Here is an 18,311-nt window from a genome sequence, read left to right on the forward strand (position 1 = left end):
TCCACTCAGAGACAGATCTGCTAGTGCCATCAAGTAGGTCACAACACTCAACCCACGTTACCCTACACAGACATCTGAAGCAGGGGCATTAATAAAAACCCCAACTACTAGAAGACCATAAGGAAACACCCAGTACATAAGTGGAGTTGGCTGCAGGGTGAGGCATACAAGTGGAGAGTGAAACCTTGAAGACAGCTGCTGAAGGAAGGAATGGCAGCCAGAGTCATGAATGTACACTGTATTGTCTATACAAAGACCCCTCCAGAAAACAGTTCTACACACACTGGCTGCTGTGATGGTTTCTTTACTAGTGAGGGACAAAAATCACTCACTCCATGGCTAATGTGGTTACTAGGCTGTGGTTTCTAACAGTGTCCTGAAGAAAAGAGGACAGTATTCTTGACTGAAAATGGATGCAAGCCAATGAATTAGCTTTCTCCTCCACAATGCAGATACTTGTAAACACCCAAGGAGCGACAAAATGTGCTATCCCCTCCCCCAGCTTACAAACAAGAAAACAAAAAACAAAGCAAAAAACTCCTCTTGGCTCCAAGTCTTTCAAGTATGATAAAAGGAGGCAGGGCTCAGCTCTGATGCAGAGGAGGGAAGCCATCAAAGCTCCTATGAACCCCAGATGACACGTGGGTATTAGACAGGGTCCAGAGGCAGGGCAATCATCTTCCAACCCTTCTCAGAAACAGGAGACAATTCACAATGATCTCTAAATTCGTGCCAGTGAGATGGTTCAGCAAGCAAGGCAGTTGCTGCCAACTTGATGACCTTTCAACCCCCAAGATCTACACAGTACAAAAGGGAGAACCAACTCCTACAAGCTGTCCTCTGATTTCCATAAGCTCACTGTGGTGGGTGTTCCCACACACATATACACAATAAACGTGTAATTAATTGTAAAGCTGTTCTTTTCAGCTAGGCATTGTGGTGCATGTCTTTAATTTCAGCACTTGGGAGGCAAAGGTAGGTGGGTCTCTGTGAGTTCAAGGCCAGCCTAGTCTACACAGTGACTTACTTCCAGATCAGCTGTCTCTGTAGTGAGTTCTAGGCTAGCCAGGACTACATGAGACCCTGTTTTGTTTTTTTGAATCTATTTTCAAAAGAATATACATTGCTAGAAAAGCTTGGCAGAGCATTCAGATAGGAAGTCAAATGCATTCTATTTTGCTATGAGAAAAGTAACAGTGGGACATGAAGAACTGAATCAAATGAGAAAAAGTTCCATGGCTTTTTTTATTTTTTAAACCAAGTTAATAATAGAACCATGAGGGACACTAAGCCTGGGCTGGGACAGCTTAGACAAGATGCCTGAAGAGCACAAGGGTGAGCAGAGAAGGCTAGATTTCCAAGCTGTCTTCTGTCCTGAGAACGTACTTTTATGTAACACAGAAGTCTACCTATAACCGGTTTGTAGCTTAAGATTCAATGAATTACAAGAGCTGAGCCAGAAGAGAAGATCCCGTAAAACTAAAGTGTGTCTAGCTAGTGCTGCAGTCTTAGCTGGAAGCACAGTATATCAAGCCTCCTTCCACATTCTCTGGCAGAGCTTTGCTGTTCTGGTGCAGCGCTAACCCTGCACTGGGTGAGTGAAGTCAGCTATGGGGGTAACTTGCTCCTCCCCTTCCTGCTTTAGAGATGGGACCTTCTATACACAGGTTTGCTTGAGCTACAGATCTGGTCACTCAGGTAAGACAGGAGGCCTACTGTCACTCCCATTCTCAGTCCCTAGTAACAGACCTACTATCCTCTGCCATCCTGTGGGGTAACACTTGAGAATGGATGACTCCCCAGGTGAGATGTCTTCTGCTTCTGTGTATTACACTTGCCAGTTACACAGACAGCAGAATACAGCCACTAAGGTTAGAAGGAGCCCGTACCAACCAAGTGAAAGCTCACCACAAGCTGGACACCAAGAAAAAAGCACACAAGAAAGAACATAAGGTGCTGCAAGTTCCTGCAAAACACTTGAACTAGTGCAAAAGAGTTCTTACCTTCCATGGGGAGGCCGTCTTGGAATCTGCTTCATCCTAGTCAAAGAAAAAGGAGTCAAGCAGCATGTCATAAGCACAGAACCTTTCCAGTCAGCGACTGTGATCCCAGGGGAAACCCAACAGTTCATCTTCACTACTGTGGAACTCAGAGCTGACTACCCAGCAACCAACCTAAGGCTGGCTGAAAGGAATCCCCTAACACATAAAAATCCTCCTCCCCTTTAAGATCTACTTTGTGTCAACGAGTGTTTTATCTGCATGTATGTACATGCACCACCTACAGGCCTGGTGCCCAGGGTGTTCAGCAGAGGGCATCAGATTCCTTGGAATTGAAGTTAAGGATGGCTGTGAGCCACCCATCATGTGAGTGCTAGAACTGATTTCAGATTCTCTGCAAGAGCAACAAGTACTTGTAACTGCTGAGCCAACTCTATAGCTCCCTACTGTCTTTATTTTATTTTTTTATGTTTTGGTTTTGCAAGACAGGGTTTCTCTGTGTAGCTTTGCGCCTTTCCTGGATCTCGCTTTGTAGACCAGGCTGGCCTCCAGCTCACAAAGATCCACCTGCCTCTCTCTGCCTCCCAAGTGCTGGGATTAAAGGTGTGTGCCACCACCGCCTGGCTTATTTTTTTCCAAACACAGTAAAAGATGGAAGGAAGAAATTCAATATAACAGTCATCTTTTTTTTTTTTTTTTAAGTCATACTCATAGAATTCTTTGAAACAAACAAACAAACATAAACAATAAGGGAGTAGTATTAGGGAAAAATTTTTTAAAAGATAAAGATCAAACATGTTTTGGCCAGGTAGGTGGTAAGCTCTTATAACCTTAGCATTAGGAGACTGAGGCAGGATTGTGAATTTGCAGCCACTGAGCTATATAATGAGTTCCATGCCAATCTGGGCAACACTCTAGTAACAAGACACCCTCACTTTTGTTCTGGAGAATGGCAGGCAGCATAGATGCCTAGAATTTCTTTCTCACATTCTTACACAACAAAAGGTCTCTGTCATTCAGCAGCTCTTGCCTTTACATTCTTCCCAAGATCTAAATCCTTGCCAAGCTTGAGTTCTACATGGAACCCTATGACTTACCCTGGGCATCATGCCATGCACTTCCTACAAGGAGAAGGAAATCGGAGTTAATACAGAGGAAACATGCTTCAGAATGCCATACAATAAATGTAGGTGGAAAGACACAGAAAACACACTGGAAATCTAGTTAGGAAATCACTAGCTAGCAGAACTCCAAATCTAATGCTTATACTTGCAACATTTATCTATTTAAGGAACTTAAGAACTTGAAGCCAATGGCAGCAGACATTTAACTTCCACAGCTCTTTATAGGCTTAGGGAGAGCATGGGATCAAGTGTGAACTACACTGGCCTCAAATCTGTGTTATAGAATGTGGGCTCACTGGGCAGTGGTGGCGCACACCTTTAATCCCAGCACTTGGGAGGCAGAGCCTGGCAGATCTCTGTGAGTTTGAGGCCAGCCTGGTCTACAGAGCAAGCTCCATGACAGGCACCAAAACTACACAGAGAAACCCTGTCTCGAAAACAAACAAACAAGCAAATAAATAAATAAATAAATAAATAAATAAATAAATAAATAAATAAATAAACGCGGCCTCTGGGGCTAGGAAGGACTTGAGGAAGAACCTTGGTCCAAGGTCAAGACACCTACCTGCTGCTGCACAGCTTGTACTTCCTCTGCCATCAGACCTTCAGACTCCAGGTCTTCAGCTACTTTGTTAATGTCCTTCAGCCGAGACTCATTGGCTTTCAGATCCTTTGAAGTAAAAGTCACAATAGTTAAATATACAATACAAGTCAGGGGAGGGGACACTGTAAGTCCCCGGCACTGGACAAACACAGAAGCTACAGAGAGAGTAAACTTTAAGTCATACAGATTATACAATCCATGCGGTCTTCACTTCTGCTGTCAGATCCAAGAGAACCAACGTCTTTTGTTTTGGCATTATTTTTCTGTGTGTGGTGGGTGAGTGTGCCACAACATACGTATGAGGTTAAGAGGACAACTTGTGCAAGTCAGTTCTCTCCAGCCACCAAGTGGGTTCTGGAGACGGAATTCAGAATCATCTCAGGCTTGGTGGCAAATGCCTTAACCCAATGAGCCATCTCATGTCCTGAGAACTAACCCACCCACCCCCTTTCTTCAGAGACAGGGTTTCTCTGTGTAGCCCTGGTTGTCGTGAACTTGCTCTGTAGATCAGGCTGGCCTTGAACTCACAGAGATCCACCTGCCTCTACCTCCTAGTCCTGGGATTAAAAGTGTGCACCACCGCTGCACCAGTGAGAACCAATACTTAAATATATACATATGGCTAGAGAGATGATTCAGAGGTTAAAAGCATTGATTGCGCTTCCAGAGGTCCTGAGTTCAATTCCCAGCAACCACAGAGTGGTTCACAACCATCTATAATGAGATCTGATGTTCTCTTCTGGCATGCAGGCACACATGCAGAAAGACCACTGGATATATAAATACATAATAAATAGATAAATCTTTATATATATATGTACATGTACACACACACACACACACACACACACACACACATACTTATTTTAAAAGGCAGGCAATGATGGTGCCCGCCTTTAATCCCAGCACTCAGGAGGCAGAAGCAGACAGATCTCTGAGTTCCAGGTCAGCCTGGTCTACAGAGTGAGTTCCAGGACAGCTAGAACTACACACAGAAACACTGTCTCAAAAAACAAAATAAAACAAGGAAAACAAAAAATTTAAATGCCAAGGTTTTTTTTTAAACTTTACTCACTTATTGTATGTGAATTGGTGTTTTGTCTACATATATGTCTGTGTACTACATGAGTTACAGGTACAGACAGTCATAAGCGTGGGTGAGGGGAATCAAACCTGGGTCCTCTGCAAGAGCAGTCAGTACTCTTAACCTCTAAGCCATTTCTCCAGCTCCTTAAAAAAATTTCAAATTATTAATTTTATGTGTATGTTGTTTTGCCTTCATGGGTGTTTATGTACCAAGTTTGTGCCTGGTGTCTGTGCAAGAAGTAATATGGAGGTATAGATGGTCGTGAGCCCACTATGTGGATTATGGGAACGGAAGCTGGCTGCTGAGCCATGCCTCCAGCTCCAAGAACTAGATATTTACACAACTCTGCAGCCACACTGCAAGCTTCTCATACCTTCTGGAAGTCATCGAACTTTTTCTGCAGCACCTCAACCTGCTCCAAGTCTGCGCCAACCTCTTCACTCGTTAGAGCGGCCTCCTTCTCATTGATCCACTGCTGTAGCTCATTCGCTTCCCGGAACAACATGAACTTCTTACAACTCTTCTCCAACATGCCTTTCCGCTTCTCACCCAGTTCCAGCAGAGACTGATATCTGACAGAAGTCAAGAGGGTGACAAAATGGGCAAGAACCCAAAGATGCTAACACAGGACAACCACTAGGCATCTGAGGTGTGATCCAAGGCATGATTTTGTAATGATGATGCCTAGCAACAGAGGATCAACAAAGGATCAGAGCACACAAAGATGAGGATACTAAGCACCCAAACTACAGCTTCAGGGATAAGCACACAGTGCACTGGTCATAACTGGCTGGGGCACACTTATCTCCAGGCCAAGTTTGCAATTATGATGACCACCGAAGCCTGAAACCAAGCACTTAGCACAGAAACAAAATGTTCATGCGACTGCACTGGAGAGATGAGATGAAGCTACACGAAGATGAAACTACATAATACATGTAAGGGATTGTCTTGGTTTTCATAATTCTCTGAGCAACCCCTAAGTGGGGGAAGATATGAGCTTTAACACAGTCCAAGACAGGATATTCCATCTCTGGCCAGTAGGACATTTCCATAGTGATCTGTGTATTTTTCATCAAGTTATTGAAAGAACATCTGGTATGTATACAACTTCATCATCTGCAAGACCTAAGAAGAATCAAAGAATTTTCTAACCCATGTGGACTACGATACAAAAAACTCAGCTGCCACAATCTTTAGAGACACAAAAACAAATCTGATTAAGAAATCAAATTCAAAGTTAAAGAAAAATCTGAAAATCATCACTAAATCTAAGTTTCCCAAACAAATAAAAAAGTTACCAAGATACCAAGATACCAGAGATCAGAGCCCCTCAACCTCTAAGCAGCACTTCACTTCCTCTGAAGACTGCGGCAAAACTGGCTACAGGTTTATAGAGGACAGAGCCTGCTCCTGGGTGTCACAAAGCTAGAGCGAACCAACACCATTCCAACACAAGCAGGCAGAAGCAGCTGAGGAGAGTAGTTCCACGGAGAGCTCTCCCACAGCCGGCAAAGCTGTGCTACAGACGTGACATGTCCCCTGCACCACCTTTTTCTGAATGGACAGTGCTTTGGAGAAAAGCGGCAGAGGGAGAATGGACAGGTGTAGCAGTGGACATGGGGGCTCAGCGAGGCTCTCAGCCTACTCACAGTTCTTCCACCTGTTTCATACGCAGAGATACACTGCCGGCCTCCTTAGTTATGCGTGTCCTGCACAGAGGGGGTACAGCAAAAGCATGCACACATTAGTGGGGTTAATCCACGGGAATGAAAAGCAGCAGCTCCGACTGGTGCCATGATGGCAGATGCTTGAAGTGGGAAAAATTCAGGAATCATTCAAAAGCTCTCAGAAGCAGCCCAGGCAATGAATAAAAATCACAGTGGAGAAACAGTAGGAAAATTAAATGAGAGGGTTAGTTTACCTCCTCCATGTTCCTGACAAGTCTGCTACACTTAAGGCAGCGTTCCCTGTACTGCAAACACTAAACTGCACAGAGCAAGGCCAGGGGACAGAACAGACTTGAAGGACAGTGCTGATTCTAACAGCCAGTTCAGCAACACTATCTCCATCAATACTGTGCTCTTTTAGGACCCGGGCCTGTGACAAGAACACAAACTCAAGTGTCCCCTTGTCTATGCAGTAACAGTGAAGAATTGCTAAGTGAACAAATGGTTCTTGTCATTTCAACATCATTAAGGTCAGGAAAGCTCTTATTCTAAGCCCTACTGGACTCAGAAACATTATGTCCTGAGTATTTCCCAAGTGCCCAAAGCTGTTGACTTCATTAGCCGAGTAAGGTATGCACTACAGGACAGACATACAGTACAATATGGGGCTTATCTAGATGATGAGGAGAAAACCAGCTTAAAAAATAAATTACATTCTCTGAATCCAAAGCTATGGAAGAGAGAGTAGCCCTCTAGGCAGCTGTCCAAAGGGAGGCAGAGCCAAGGGGTAAGATATCTGAAAATCCAACCCCAAAAGAACCTTGCCTGCAAGCCAAAGGCTAACATTGTATCAAGTAGTAAAATGTGGTGTAGAAAAAGCAGCCCAGAAGCACAGGAAAAAACAAGTGAGATTAAGGTATTAGTCCAGAATCTGGGCTCTAAAAGGGAAGTTGTGGGTTAGGAGACTTGAGGGAAACAGAAAGAGTACGAAGGGATCCAGAGACCCCAGGACACTGACTGTATCTGATTTGCCCTGAGGGTTGTCTAGCCTGTGCTGTGTGTGCTCAAGCCCTTACTGGTTGTCGATTTGCCCCTGGCGCAGTGCAATGCTGCCCTGCTCTTCCAGGAGGTTCTCCCTCGAGGCTGACTGGGCGGGGTCAAGCTTCTTCACATACGCAGCTGGCACAAAACCCTGACGATCATTCACTTCCACTTTCCACCAATCCTAAGGGAGAGAAAAAGAAGACTGAAAGCATATTCATTTCCTGAGACAGACAGAGCTTACACTGGCCTGTTTTTTTATTTTTTAATTTTGTGTCTCTGTGTGTGTATGTTACAAGTGTGTGCTCACACGTATGCCCATGGAGGCCAGAAGCATGTGTCAGATTTTCTTGCAGTTTTCTTGGAGTTACAGGGAGTTGTGAGTCTTGTGACGTAGTGCTGGGAACTCAACTCCTCTGGAAGAGGAGCAAGTGCTCCTAATTGCTGAGCAACCTCTCCAGCGCCCAAAACACTGGCCTATTTGCATGCGAGTGTAGCAGACACACACAAAGGAGCTCTATTACTTCAAGAAGCCTGTGACAGATTAAAGTCACTCTGCACTGCCACACACGGAGGGTTACAGGTTAAAGATGCAGTTAACCATGGAGGCCAGCCTTCTCATGCGCAGTTAGTTCAAAACTATGCTGTCCAACACTGTAGCCACTATTTGGCTTTTGTACATTGGAACCAAACTCACCAAGAACTTCAGTTATACTAACTATAATTCAAGTGTCTGCCATATGTGCTTAGAAGTTACCACGGGCACAGCAGACACAGTATTTTAAACCTCACCTTTAAAAGTATGGCAGAGCAACACTGCTCTTGTACAAATTAGGTGGACCAGAGAGTTGGATTTTAGTTTAAAAGATGTTAACAACAGATAAGATTCACAGGTTTCCTTAATCACTAAGGATGGGCAGAACAGTTCTTTGACCTTAACTAAGATGGGAAGCAGCATCCCTCATGACCAGTCAAGTATTATGCAAAGGAATAAATTCCTTCCCTTCAACGACAGTGTCATACAAGCAAGTGCTAAGGAAGAAAAGCTGATGAACTGGGCAACATTTAATTTGAAGATGAAGTGTATAAGGTGTATCACAGCTGCCTTCAACTACCTGCTAATTTTGAGCTCCAACTATAGTCTAAATGAGTAACCAACAGACAGGCTCAGTAGTATGCAGTGCCTGTCCAGCCTCCATGAGGCCTTGTCTTCCAGGGCCAGCACCATAAACAACCACCACCAACAGTGTAAGTTATGGAGCAAATAAATCATGGCACTAATTGCACATGTCAAGACGCCAGAGGATTGATCTAGTACTTCCCTAGTCATATGTGGCTCTGGATAAATGAAGACTGACTGGGATTTTGATAAAGTAACACTCTTCTCTTCCCATTTTACCCAAGGACATCCAGCAGAGAACATACTCCACAGTGCTGATATACCCAACCCTGGCCATCCTGTGTCTTGCCTTGTTAGTGCTGTTGAGCAAGGTGAGGATATCCCCTTTCTTCATGGTGACCTCACGGGGGCTCTTCTCCTGATAGTCATAGAGAGCCAAGACTAGCTCTTTCCCGGTCTCATCATCCATGGGGGCTACTTGTTGCTAACAATCCAAAGGAAAGGCAAAATGATTAAATGTCACTCATAATGTATCACCCAAGCATACAACAGTCCAACTTCAACAGATATATTAAATACACACTTATGAGAGTTCTCTTTTTTGTTTTGAGACAGGGTCTCTCTCTATGTGGCCCTGAAACTTAAAAGAACTTTGTAAAGAGCCAATCCTATTTTAGTAGTTATATAGACCAAGCTGGCCTTGAACTCATTCTGGAGATCTGTCTGGCTCTGCCTCCTGAGTGCTGAGATTAAAGGTTTGTGCCACTACATCCAGCTCCTTCAGAGTTCTTTACTGAAACTACCAAAAAAGATTTGTTCAAGCTGTTGAGCATTAAAACAAATATATGACTGAAAAATCCAGATATGGTGGCTCATGCGTATAAATAAAATACTTGAGAAGCTAAAAGGGAAGAATTAATTAGTCTGAGGCCTACCTGGACTATAAAGTGAGACCTTGTTATTGAAACACCAAAAGGGGGCTAGAGTTAACCAAACAAAAACTCTTCTCAATTAAATGTGTCTGACTGTAGACCTTTGTGAGGAGAATGTTGCCCATAGCAGGTATGGTGACATGTGCCTTTAATCACTCCAGCAAACAAAGTAGAGGCAGGCCATTTACTCAAGTTTGGGGCCAGCCTGGTCTACATAGTGAGACCCTGTCACAAACAAACGCAAAGAATACTACCCACGGCCTTAAATGTCTGTCAGTTTCTCTTGCCTCATCATGGGCCCTCAGTACTCTAGAACGGCAGCACTGCTTACCCGGCATGACTGAGCCTGCTCCCGCAAAGCCTGGATGCTGCTGCCATAGGCGCTGAGATCAGACATCAAAGCTTCATGCTTCTTGAGCAGAGCCTGAAACATACACATGGAGACATACCTTGTCTGTCTTCAGAGGCCCCTTGCCATAAGAAGACATGACTGCTAGCTGTTCTGTATACTCCTAATTTTTTTATATTTTGTAAAATATATTTTTAAAATTGTTTGAGAACACCATACAATAGTAGTGCACCTACATCTCCACTCCCCTCTCCCCTTCGACTACTCCCACACTTCCCTCCTTTTCTACAATTACTATTCTCTCTCTCCCCTGCAAGTACGCATGCATGCACGCACACACCCTACTGAGTACATTTATTGCTGCACATATATCTATTTGTGTCCGGGGCTGACCACTTGTGACTGGACAACCTACATGGGAGCGTGTCTCTGGAGGAAACTGATCACTACTAGCTTTTCATCTAGGGGTAGGACCTTGTGGAATGTTCCCCATTCGTGTTGGCTTATACTTCTTCATGTGTGTGCACACACAGTGGCACATGCATGGAGGTCAGAGGACAACTTGCAGAAGTCAGATCTATGATTCACTATATGGGCCTGGGTACTGAACTCAGGTCAATGGACTTGGCACAAGTGCCTTTACCCACTGAGCCATCTTGCCAGCCTGTCTACTGCTGAGTTACAATCTTCTCTTTCCCCCTGCTTTCCCTGGTTACAAAGTATCTGAAATATGCAGACACCCACAGAACCGTTATCTCACATACCTGGGGATCCCTTTTCACAAGGCTACTTTGTCACTCCCCACTAACACATCTCCTGCGTTTTGGTTCTCTGTGAAGGCTCAACTCACCTAGGGAGGGTTTTGGCACTGGGAATGGAATCCAGAACTGTGTAGATGCTACACCAGTGCTTTACCACAGGGCAGTGGCCCCAGATCTCTCATTCTGTTTTTGACAAGACTGTCAAGAGGTAGGTCTGGAGACAACCGTCTCAGACCTTCATGAATCAAACATAAGAGTTACAGTAAAACAACAGATGATCAGCAAAAAGGGTACATGTGTGTTGGTGTATGCACTGGGTGTTGCATGTACATGCACTGCTAAGTTTACAAAAGGTGTCAGTGTTGGTTGGCATTCCTGCGTAAGATGGTCTGACTACATGTCTGCATTCACATGATGAAGAATAAATGTGACGTAACAGTTGAAGGTGGGTGACAAGCAGTCTTTTCTTTGGTCCTGAATTTCCAAAATAAAAACTAAAGAAGATTCCTAAACACCTTAAAAAGCAGCTGCAGGATACTTTCCCTTTCCTACAACACCTTTTCCACTACTTTGCTTTCTACTCTAAGGCCAGGCCCATTTCCCAAATACATGTGATGCTCAGGTCTGAGATACCTCAGCAGAGTCCTCATCCTTCCCATAGTCGGTACTGCCCACAATGGGCTCCTTCTCCCGCATCCAGGACTCAGCCTCGTTGGCATCGGCAAAGTACTGCTGGGCCTGCAGCGAGTCCTCTAGATCTTGCCTCCGCTGGGAGGCTTTGGCTTTCAGTGCCTCCCACTTCTGGTTGAGCTCACTCAGTTTGGCCTTCACGTCCTCGGCAGCAAAATGGCCTGAAGGGATGAGGACGAGAAGCACACTGAGTGACAGCAAAACTCCCAGATGAGGCCTGGTCAGAGCCACTGACAGATCAAGATGGGGCTCAGCCTTGGCCTCCCTGGCTGGGTCCAGGTCCATGTACTGAGCCAAGAGGGTAAAGACATAAAGAACAACACCAGGTCTAGTCACTGACCACACTTACTCACCTTCTTCCACCATGGCATTTCCCTTCTGTGTCACCGCTTTGATGCGGGGTTCATGCCCAGCAATTTCTGCTTGTAAAGCTTGATGTTTCTTTAGCAGATTCTGGACTCCAATTAGATCTTTGCCTAAAAGCAAAATCCATTCTCTTGTCAACCGGCATTGAACTGCCACCACGGGCTCCCACCAGTGCTGCAGTCCAGGGGCCTAAACTTCATCTCACTCCCTGACAGAATCCTTTATGCTATGGGACGCTGCAGTGGCATGGTGCTGCCTGGGACAGAGAGACTAACCTCTATTAGTGGATGCAGCAATAGGCTCCTTTTCTCGAATCCAGGTTTCCTCATCTTCCACATCCCGGAAGAGCTGCTGCAGACGAAGAGAATCTGCCAGCTTCTGCTTCCGGGCCACCATCGGTTCTTTGAGAGCCTCATAGCGAGCCACAAGGGCCTCTTGCTTCTTCTTAATGTTTTCGGCATCGAAATGGCCAGCATCTTGGAACTGGCGGGCCTGAATTGTGATGCCATCAATTCGATCCTGGGAACAGGATGATAAGGTTTGAAAACTGCAACCAACTCCCAGAGACATCTCCAGCCTATTACTTGGTGTAAGGATTCATCAGACACCAAGAAACGTTAACATGGTGCTTGCCCTACCCTGAGAATATTTGTTCTGCCATGGCCTTCCCTCATTCTAGGCTCCTGGAGAGCACTGAGGGAAAACACTTTGAGTAGAATTAAGTAGAGTCCTGTAAGACAGCCACGTATTTCATCCTCCCCCCAACAGTCCTGTCGAGAAGTGCTCAACATCCATCATTCTCCCATTCAGCACTGCCTTGCCCCACCACAGGTCCCACTCCCCACTCCACCTGGTGGGCAGCCACATCTGCCTCGAGCAGGGCGTGCTTCTTCTGGAGGTTCTGGACATTGGTGAGGTCTTTGCCATAATCATCTGAAGCCAAGTGACCTTCGACTTCATACAGCCACAATTCAATATCCTCAACATTGCGATTAAATTGCTGCTGCTGGTTGGCTTCACGAAGCTTTATTCCTGTTCAAGGGAGTGTGTTTAATTTTCTGCTAGAAATGCAATTCATTAATACTGATCATGAGCCATGGTATCCTGGGTGGAGGACTATGGTGAGAATCTTAGTCACTGTCCAGTTTTACTGAATAGGTGAAAGAAAACCTCTAGTATGACCTCTGCTCTACATTTTACAGGCTAATTGGAGGCTGTCTGGAAAGCATCTTTAATTTGATGAGATACTACTCCTGGCTCACAGCTAATCTGTGATTTTAAGTGAGAAGGCTCAATTCATTCCCTTTAGTCTCTCCAACCAACCACTACCTTCAATCACACTTACTAAATGATCAAAGTATTGAGAATCCAAGCCAAGTAATCCCTACATAGCAACAATCCTTAACAGCAAAACTATCACTCTACCCTTCCTGAGTGGTATCTAGTCCTAGAACGCTGAGCCAAAGAGGAATGTTCAGTTTCCCAAATGCACCTATCACCAAACACTTTTCTACTTTCTCCTACCTTTCAGTTCTGTGGCCTCTAGAAGTTTCTTCCACAAACTGATGACCTCATTCATACGAGTTGCTACTTCTTCCTTGGCATAGTGGTTGACATCGATCAGCTTTTGCCCAGCTTTCTCTAGGGCATCAATACGGCTCTGGTTGGCTGAAAGCTCAGCTTCAAAAGCCTGATGCTTCTGGACTTTGCCTTGCAGGTTGGATGGGTCCTGCCAATCAAAACAAGAGAGTTCTGCTTTAAACCTGAGTATGCAGAGTTACTTCATGTCCATAAAGGAGTCAGCATATGTTAGCTAGTGTGGTTAGTGGAACCCTTTGTTAATTTTTTGCTTTGTAGCTCCAACTAGTGTTAGAAAAGGTTATTTAGCTTACACAAGTACCACGTGACAAAACTGATGGTACATTACTTTATACGCCTCATCGGTGGCAGTTTTCATCTTCTCGTTGACCCAGCTTTTGAGCTCATCAGAATCACGGAAGAACTGCTGCAGGTGGAAGGAATCGGCCAGCTGGGCCCGGCGGTGCATTGCTCGCTCATGGAGGGCATTTCGGCGGCTGAGGAGCTGAAAGACAGGGATCATGGGATTTTACAGTTTATACTCCCCAAAAGGTGGCCAGCTCAACTGAACTGCAACAAATATCTCAGAAAGGGAACCTGTACTCTATAAGAAAGGAGCACGATAAGCCCAGGGAACTCACAGCATCTCGGCGAGTAGCCACGTCCTCCATTGCGTAGTGGTTATTTTGGATCAGCTTGGTTGCAAACTCATCCAGTGCCTAGAAAGGAAGGCAAGAGTGGTCACTAAGCACCTCGACGCTAGCCTAGGCTACAGAGAATAGAGAAAACATCCTAATCTTAACAGTCAAGGTCTGCATTGAGCCATGCACCCACCACTGGGCCCAGTTGGCTGATTATGCTCACCTGCAGGCATGTCCAACCTGTGGCTCATGAGCTGCATGTACCCTAGGATAGCTATGAATTCGATCTAACACAAAATCCTAAATGTAAAAGGTTATGAGAATGAGATCTCTTTTTTTTTTAACTTGTAAGTATCTGGTTCTCAAGAGTGAGCTCTTACGGACACAGACATCACTGTTACAAGTGGACATGCCTAGAGGATTCTGCTTGATGTTATGAAAGAGCACAAGACTGCTCATTCCCCTCAAGTGTGCAGACATCAACTGCTGCAGGAGCCCCTCACACGTTTCTTTACGGGACGAGCACATGCTGCCTTACTCCGATTTAGTGTCAGTCAAAGGTGTATCTGAATTTGGAGGTTCCCATCAAGTGATTATGCTCCATAAAGCTGTGTTACATGTCAAAGAAGATCGAATGATCTCATCATGAGGTCTTACATATATATTCCTGGGAGTACTGTGCGGACAGCTCCCAAACCTTTTAGAAAGGGATTGTTTACTCTGTGGACCACATGACAAGAAGGGTCTTACTGTGATTTTTTCTTCCTGGGCACTGAGGGATTTCTCGAAGTCCTCATGCTTCTTCAGAAGAGCTTCCACACTGTCTAAGGAGTCACCCAAATCCTCGTTTAGCAGGAAGGCCTGGAGAAAGGAAAGCCAGAGTGCAGCATCAGGGACTGCTCCTTTATCTGCAGCCCCAAAGCAAAAGCATACTTTTGGCAAAACACAGACAGGGAATATTTTATGGCAACTAGGCTTCTGAGACACTACTGCAAAGTCTGGTCTTTTATATGCTTTCAAAAATCAACCAGGAGGCTGGGGGGCGGGAGGAGGGGGAGAAGGGGGTCTGTAGTTGGTATGTAAAATAAATAGAAAATTTCTTTTCTTTTCTTTTTTTTAATTCAGAGCTGAGGACTGAACTCAAGGTCTTGCGCTTGCTAGGCAAGCACTCTACCACTGAGCTAAATCCCCAACCCCGAAAATTTCTTAATAATAATAATAAAAAAACCCTTAAAACATTGTCATATAGTAACTGATATAGTGTTTAAAAAAAAAAATCAACCAAGAGGGGGATGGAGAAATGGCTGAGTGGTTAAGAGTACTGGCTGCTCTTCTAGAGGACCTGGGTTCAATTCCCAGCAACCACATGGCAGCTCATAACTGTCTGTAACTCCAGTTTCAAGCGATCGAGCACTCTCACACAGACATACATATAGGCAGAACACTAATACACATAAAAATAGGAATAAATAAATAATTAAAAAAAATTAACGAGGAACACTTAAAAGAGTCCTTACCGTATATTCTACCAAACATTTTCTAACTATTTCTTTTAGGGAGGAAGGACAGTGAGACAAGGTCTCACTGTGCAGTCCAGATGCTCTTTCACTTTCTAAGCAGCTCAGCTGGTCTCAAACTTGTGACCCTCCAGCCTTAGCTTTCTGAGTACGAATGCAAATAGGTACCAACCCCAGCTCTCACATAGCTCTTGCAGTTTCTCTTACATTCAGACTACACACAAGGCTAAATTCTAATTTTTTTAGAAACCCTTTTTGTACTGCACAAATCTTTTCTAAGTGCCTTCCTGTCTCAGCAATGTCACAGGCAGACAGGGGCAAAAGAAGCCTGCTCAGTTCCCTTCCTCACTCTATCCAATACTGAAATGGCTCTGATGTCCTGAAACAAATTCAGCACTTGCTGGAGAGGGAGGGCATGACTTGTCCTTCCCTGGTAGGGCTCCTGATGAGCATTACCTCCTGCTTGCTCATCCAGTTGTCCACCTGCTCGGTGTCACGGTAGAAGAGCTGCAAGTCCATGCACTGCTCATACTGTTGCCTCCGAAGCTCCCACAGCTCCAGTAGGGTGGTTCTCTCCTCTGAGAGGATGCTCAGCTTGAGGAACAGGAAGCAAAGTTACCTTCCACCTTCTGGGAGATTCAGAGCTGCTCATGCTAGGCTTTAGAGGCATTTTCTTTGTGTGATAGCACTTAATGTATATAAGCTTATCGTGAGAAATATACAAATATTACAGAACCAGCATGTGTGTATTATCTACAAGAACCCCATCCTGACTAACCTAGAATTTACTGTTATATTATCATAAACATTCTAGGTAAAAATGCCAAGATGACTTGTAGATAGATGAAAGACTCTGATACCATGTACACAGAGGATGGATTGTCAAATGAGAGCTGTCAACTGAGTGGGCATCCCAAACCTGTTAAGTTCGTTCATGAATGCCTGAGACACTTTACAATTTGTTTCCTATTTGTTCCAACTACTAGTGTAACATATGCCTGAAAGTTAAAAGAATAAAAAAAAAAGTCTCTTAGTCTAATATATTACACATACAAATTTCCCCGCTCCAAGACAGGCTCTATATAGTCCTAGATGGTCTGGAACTTGCTATGTAGACCATGCTGACCTCAAACTCACAGAGATCTGCCTGCCCGCCTCTTCCTCCCCAGTGCTGGGATTTAAAGGTGTGTGCCACCATGACCAGCCACATGTATCTTTTTTAAGTCTCTATAGGAAAAAGCTGCCCCTCAGTGGCAGAATCTTGGGCTAATGCGTGTTCTCAATGGATGGTGGCCCTAGCCAGTCACAGGGATAGAGAAGCATCCTCTGGTCCTGGCTTTCTCTTTAAAAGCCCCTTTTCACTCTCTTACCTTCTCCCTCACTTCATCAGAGGCATAGTGACCAGCTGCGAGCAGAGCCTGCCCAGACTCATCGGCAGACTTGAAGCTATCTTCATGAGCATCGATCTCTCCCTGCAGAGAAAGAGAGAGAGCATACTCCAGCATCTTTTGGGGGAGGGTGGGAGTGGTGAGGGATGGGTGGCAGTGACACAAAGTTGTTGAATTTCAAACACCCAGTAACAAGTGAGACCGCTAAGAAAAGAGAGAGAGAGAGCGGCAGGTTTAAAGTGCTGTCTGTCAGCATCAGCTTTGGAAACCAAATATGAAAATAATTATCTGCCAACCAAGAAGGGCTTGCCACCAGCCCTGCAGGCCACGTGTCATTAATCAAGCCGCCACATGTTCACATAGATCCAAGCCCTCCTATTTACTGGTCATTCTTCTTTTTTATGCCATACAGACTTACATACTACAATTTTATAGTACCCAGTAAAGTGAATCCCTCCCTTCCTCTACCATGTTTCTCAAAATTGCCTTAGCTTTTTTGTGGACTTCGCTGATTCATTGCAAATGCTCTCAGTCCTGTTAGGCTTCTGATAGACATTGCATTAAATATCTCCATTTGTCAAGACCATCCATTCAGCTACACATTAGGTAAGTCATTTTACTCGGTCAATCTTTTTTGCAATGTCTTTCAGTAAGTTTTTTTTTTTTTTATTTTTTATTTTTTAAGGTAGGGTCTCATTGTGTAGCTCTGACTGGACCTCACTATGTAGACCAGGCTGGCCTGAATCTCAAAAGATTCATCTGCCTCTGCCTCCCCAGTGCTGAGATTAAAATTATGCACTACCACACCTAACAAGTTCTTTACACCTTTCGTGAAACAGGGTGGCAGAGGCACATGTCTTTGATCCCAGCACTTGGGAGGCAGAGGCAGGAGGATCTCTATGAGTTCTGGAAGATCCTGGAAATACTACCTTGTGCTCTTGATGCCTATCCAGCAGAGCTTCAGCACCAGCCACATCATTGGCCAGTTCATCTGCATTGATGAGGGCTTTCATTTCAGTCACCCAGCTCGTGAGGTCACGGAAGTCAGCAAGAAAGCGTTGAAGCCTTGGGAAAAATACAAAGTATGTCAGTTCCAGTACTGGTCCCAGGACAGAAGATGGCTTTCCTAGAGCTCTGAATTCTGTTCTCAAAAGTCAACCATACAAACCCTAGTCCTGGGAAAGGAAAAATTCACTGAACTTAAAGACAGCAGAAGGCAGAAAAGCAGGTTCTGTTGTTCACGGTAACACACCCACCTCGTCTCACATTTTTTGCTGTTTGCGATGGGTCTCCCTTTACTGTGCTGGCTAGTCATTGCCACGAACTCACTGTCTTCAACTTTCCTGCTTTCCCAGGGCCAACTCAAGGGAGTAAGAAGTATCCTTTACCTTTCCAATTCTTTATTTACTAAGTTTTAATAGGCTACTCTACATGATACCACAG

The 18,311-nt window shown here is 44.7% G+C and overlaps 1 protein-coding gene across 13 annotated transcripts in view; it reads right to left on the reverse strand.

The window, feature by feature from the left end:
• The window catches only part of Sptan1 (spectrin alpha, non-erythrocytic 1), a 68,675-nt gene that overhangs the window by 28,054 nt on the left and 22,310 nt on the right, over positions 1–18,311 (reverse strand). For 8 of the 13 annotated variants that reach the window (XM_028883253.2, XM_028883257.1, XM_028883252.1 and 5 more), the window contains 19 exons: positions 17,798–17,933; positions 16,851–16,952; positions 15,937–16,074; positions 14,714–14,824; positions 13,964–14,041; positions 13,672–13,827; positions 13,269–13,473; positions 12,595–12,776; positions 12,020–12,263; positions 11,732–11,854; positions 11,322–11,539; positions 9,910–10,002; positions 8,996–9,130; positions 7,562–7,710; positions 6,468–6,527; positions 5,189–5,387; positions 3,690–3,794; positions 3,098–3,121; positions 2,004–2,039 (listed from right to left, as the gene is read on the reverse strand). In XM_028883253.2, coding sequence (XP_028739086.1) covers positions 2,004–2,039; positions 3,098–3,121; positions 3,690–3,794; positions 5,189–5,387; positions 6,468–6,527; positions 7,562–7,710; positions 8,996–9,130; positions 9,910–10,002; positions 11,322–11,539; positions 11,732–11,854; positions 12,020–12,263; positions 12,595–12,776; positions 13,269–13,473; positions 13,672–13,827; positions 13,964–14,041; positions 14,714–14,824; positions 15,937–16,074; positions 16,851–16,952; positions 17,798–17,933 — 2,494 coding nt within the window. The remainder of the gene's footprint in view (positions 1–2,003; positions 2,040–3,097; positions 3,122–3,689; positions 3,795–5,188; positions 5,388–6,467; positions 6,528–7,561; positions 7,711–8,995; positions 9,131–9,909; positions 10,003–11,321; positions 11,540–11,731; positions 11,855–12,019; positions 12,264–12,594; positions 12,777–13,268; positions 13,474–13,671; positions 13,828–13,963; positions 14,042–14,713; positions 14,825–15,936; positions 16,075–16,850; positions 16,953–17,797; positions 17,934–18,311) is intronic. The other 5 variants (XM_028883261.1, XM_028883254.2, XM_028883260.2 and 2 more) reach the window with 1 other exon arrangement.

The sequence above is a fragment of the Peromyscus leucopus genome, chromosome 4, assembly GCF_004664715.2.
Source record: "Peromyscus leucopus breed LL Stock chromosome 4, UCI_PerLeu_2.1, whole genome shotgun sequence".
NCBI lineage: Eukaryota > Metazoa > Chordata > Mammalia > Rodentia > Cricetidae > Peromyscus > Peromyscus leucopus.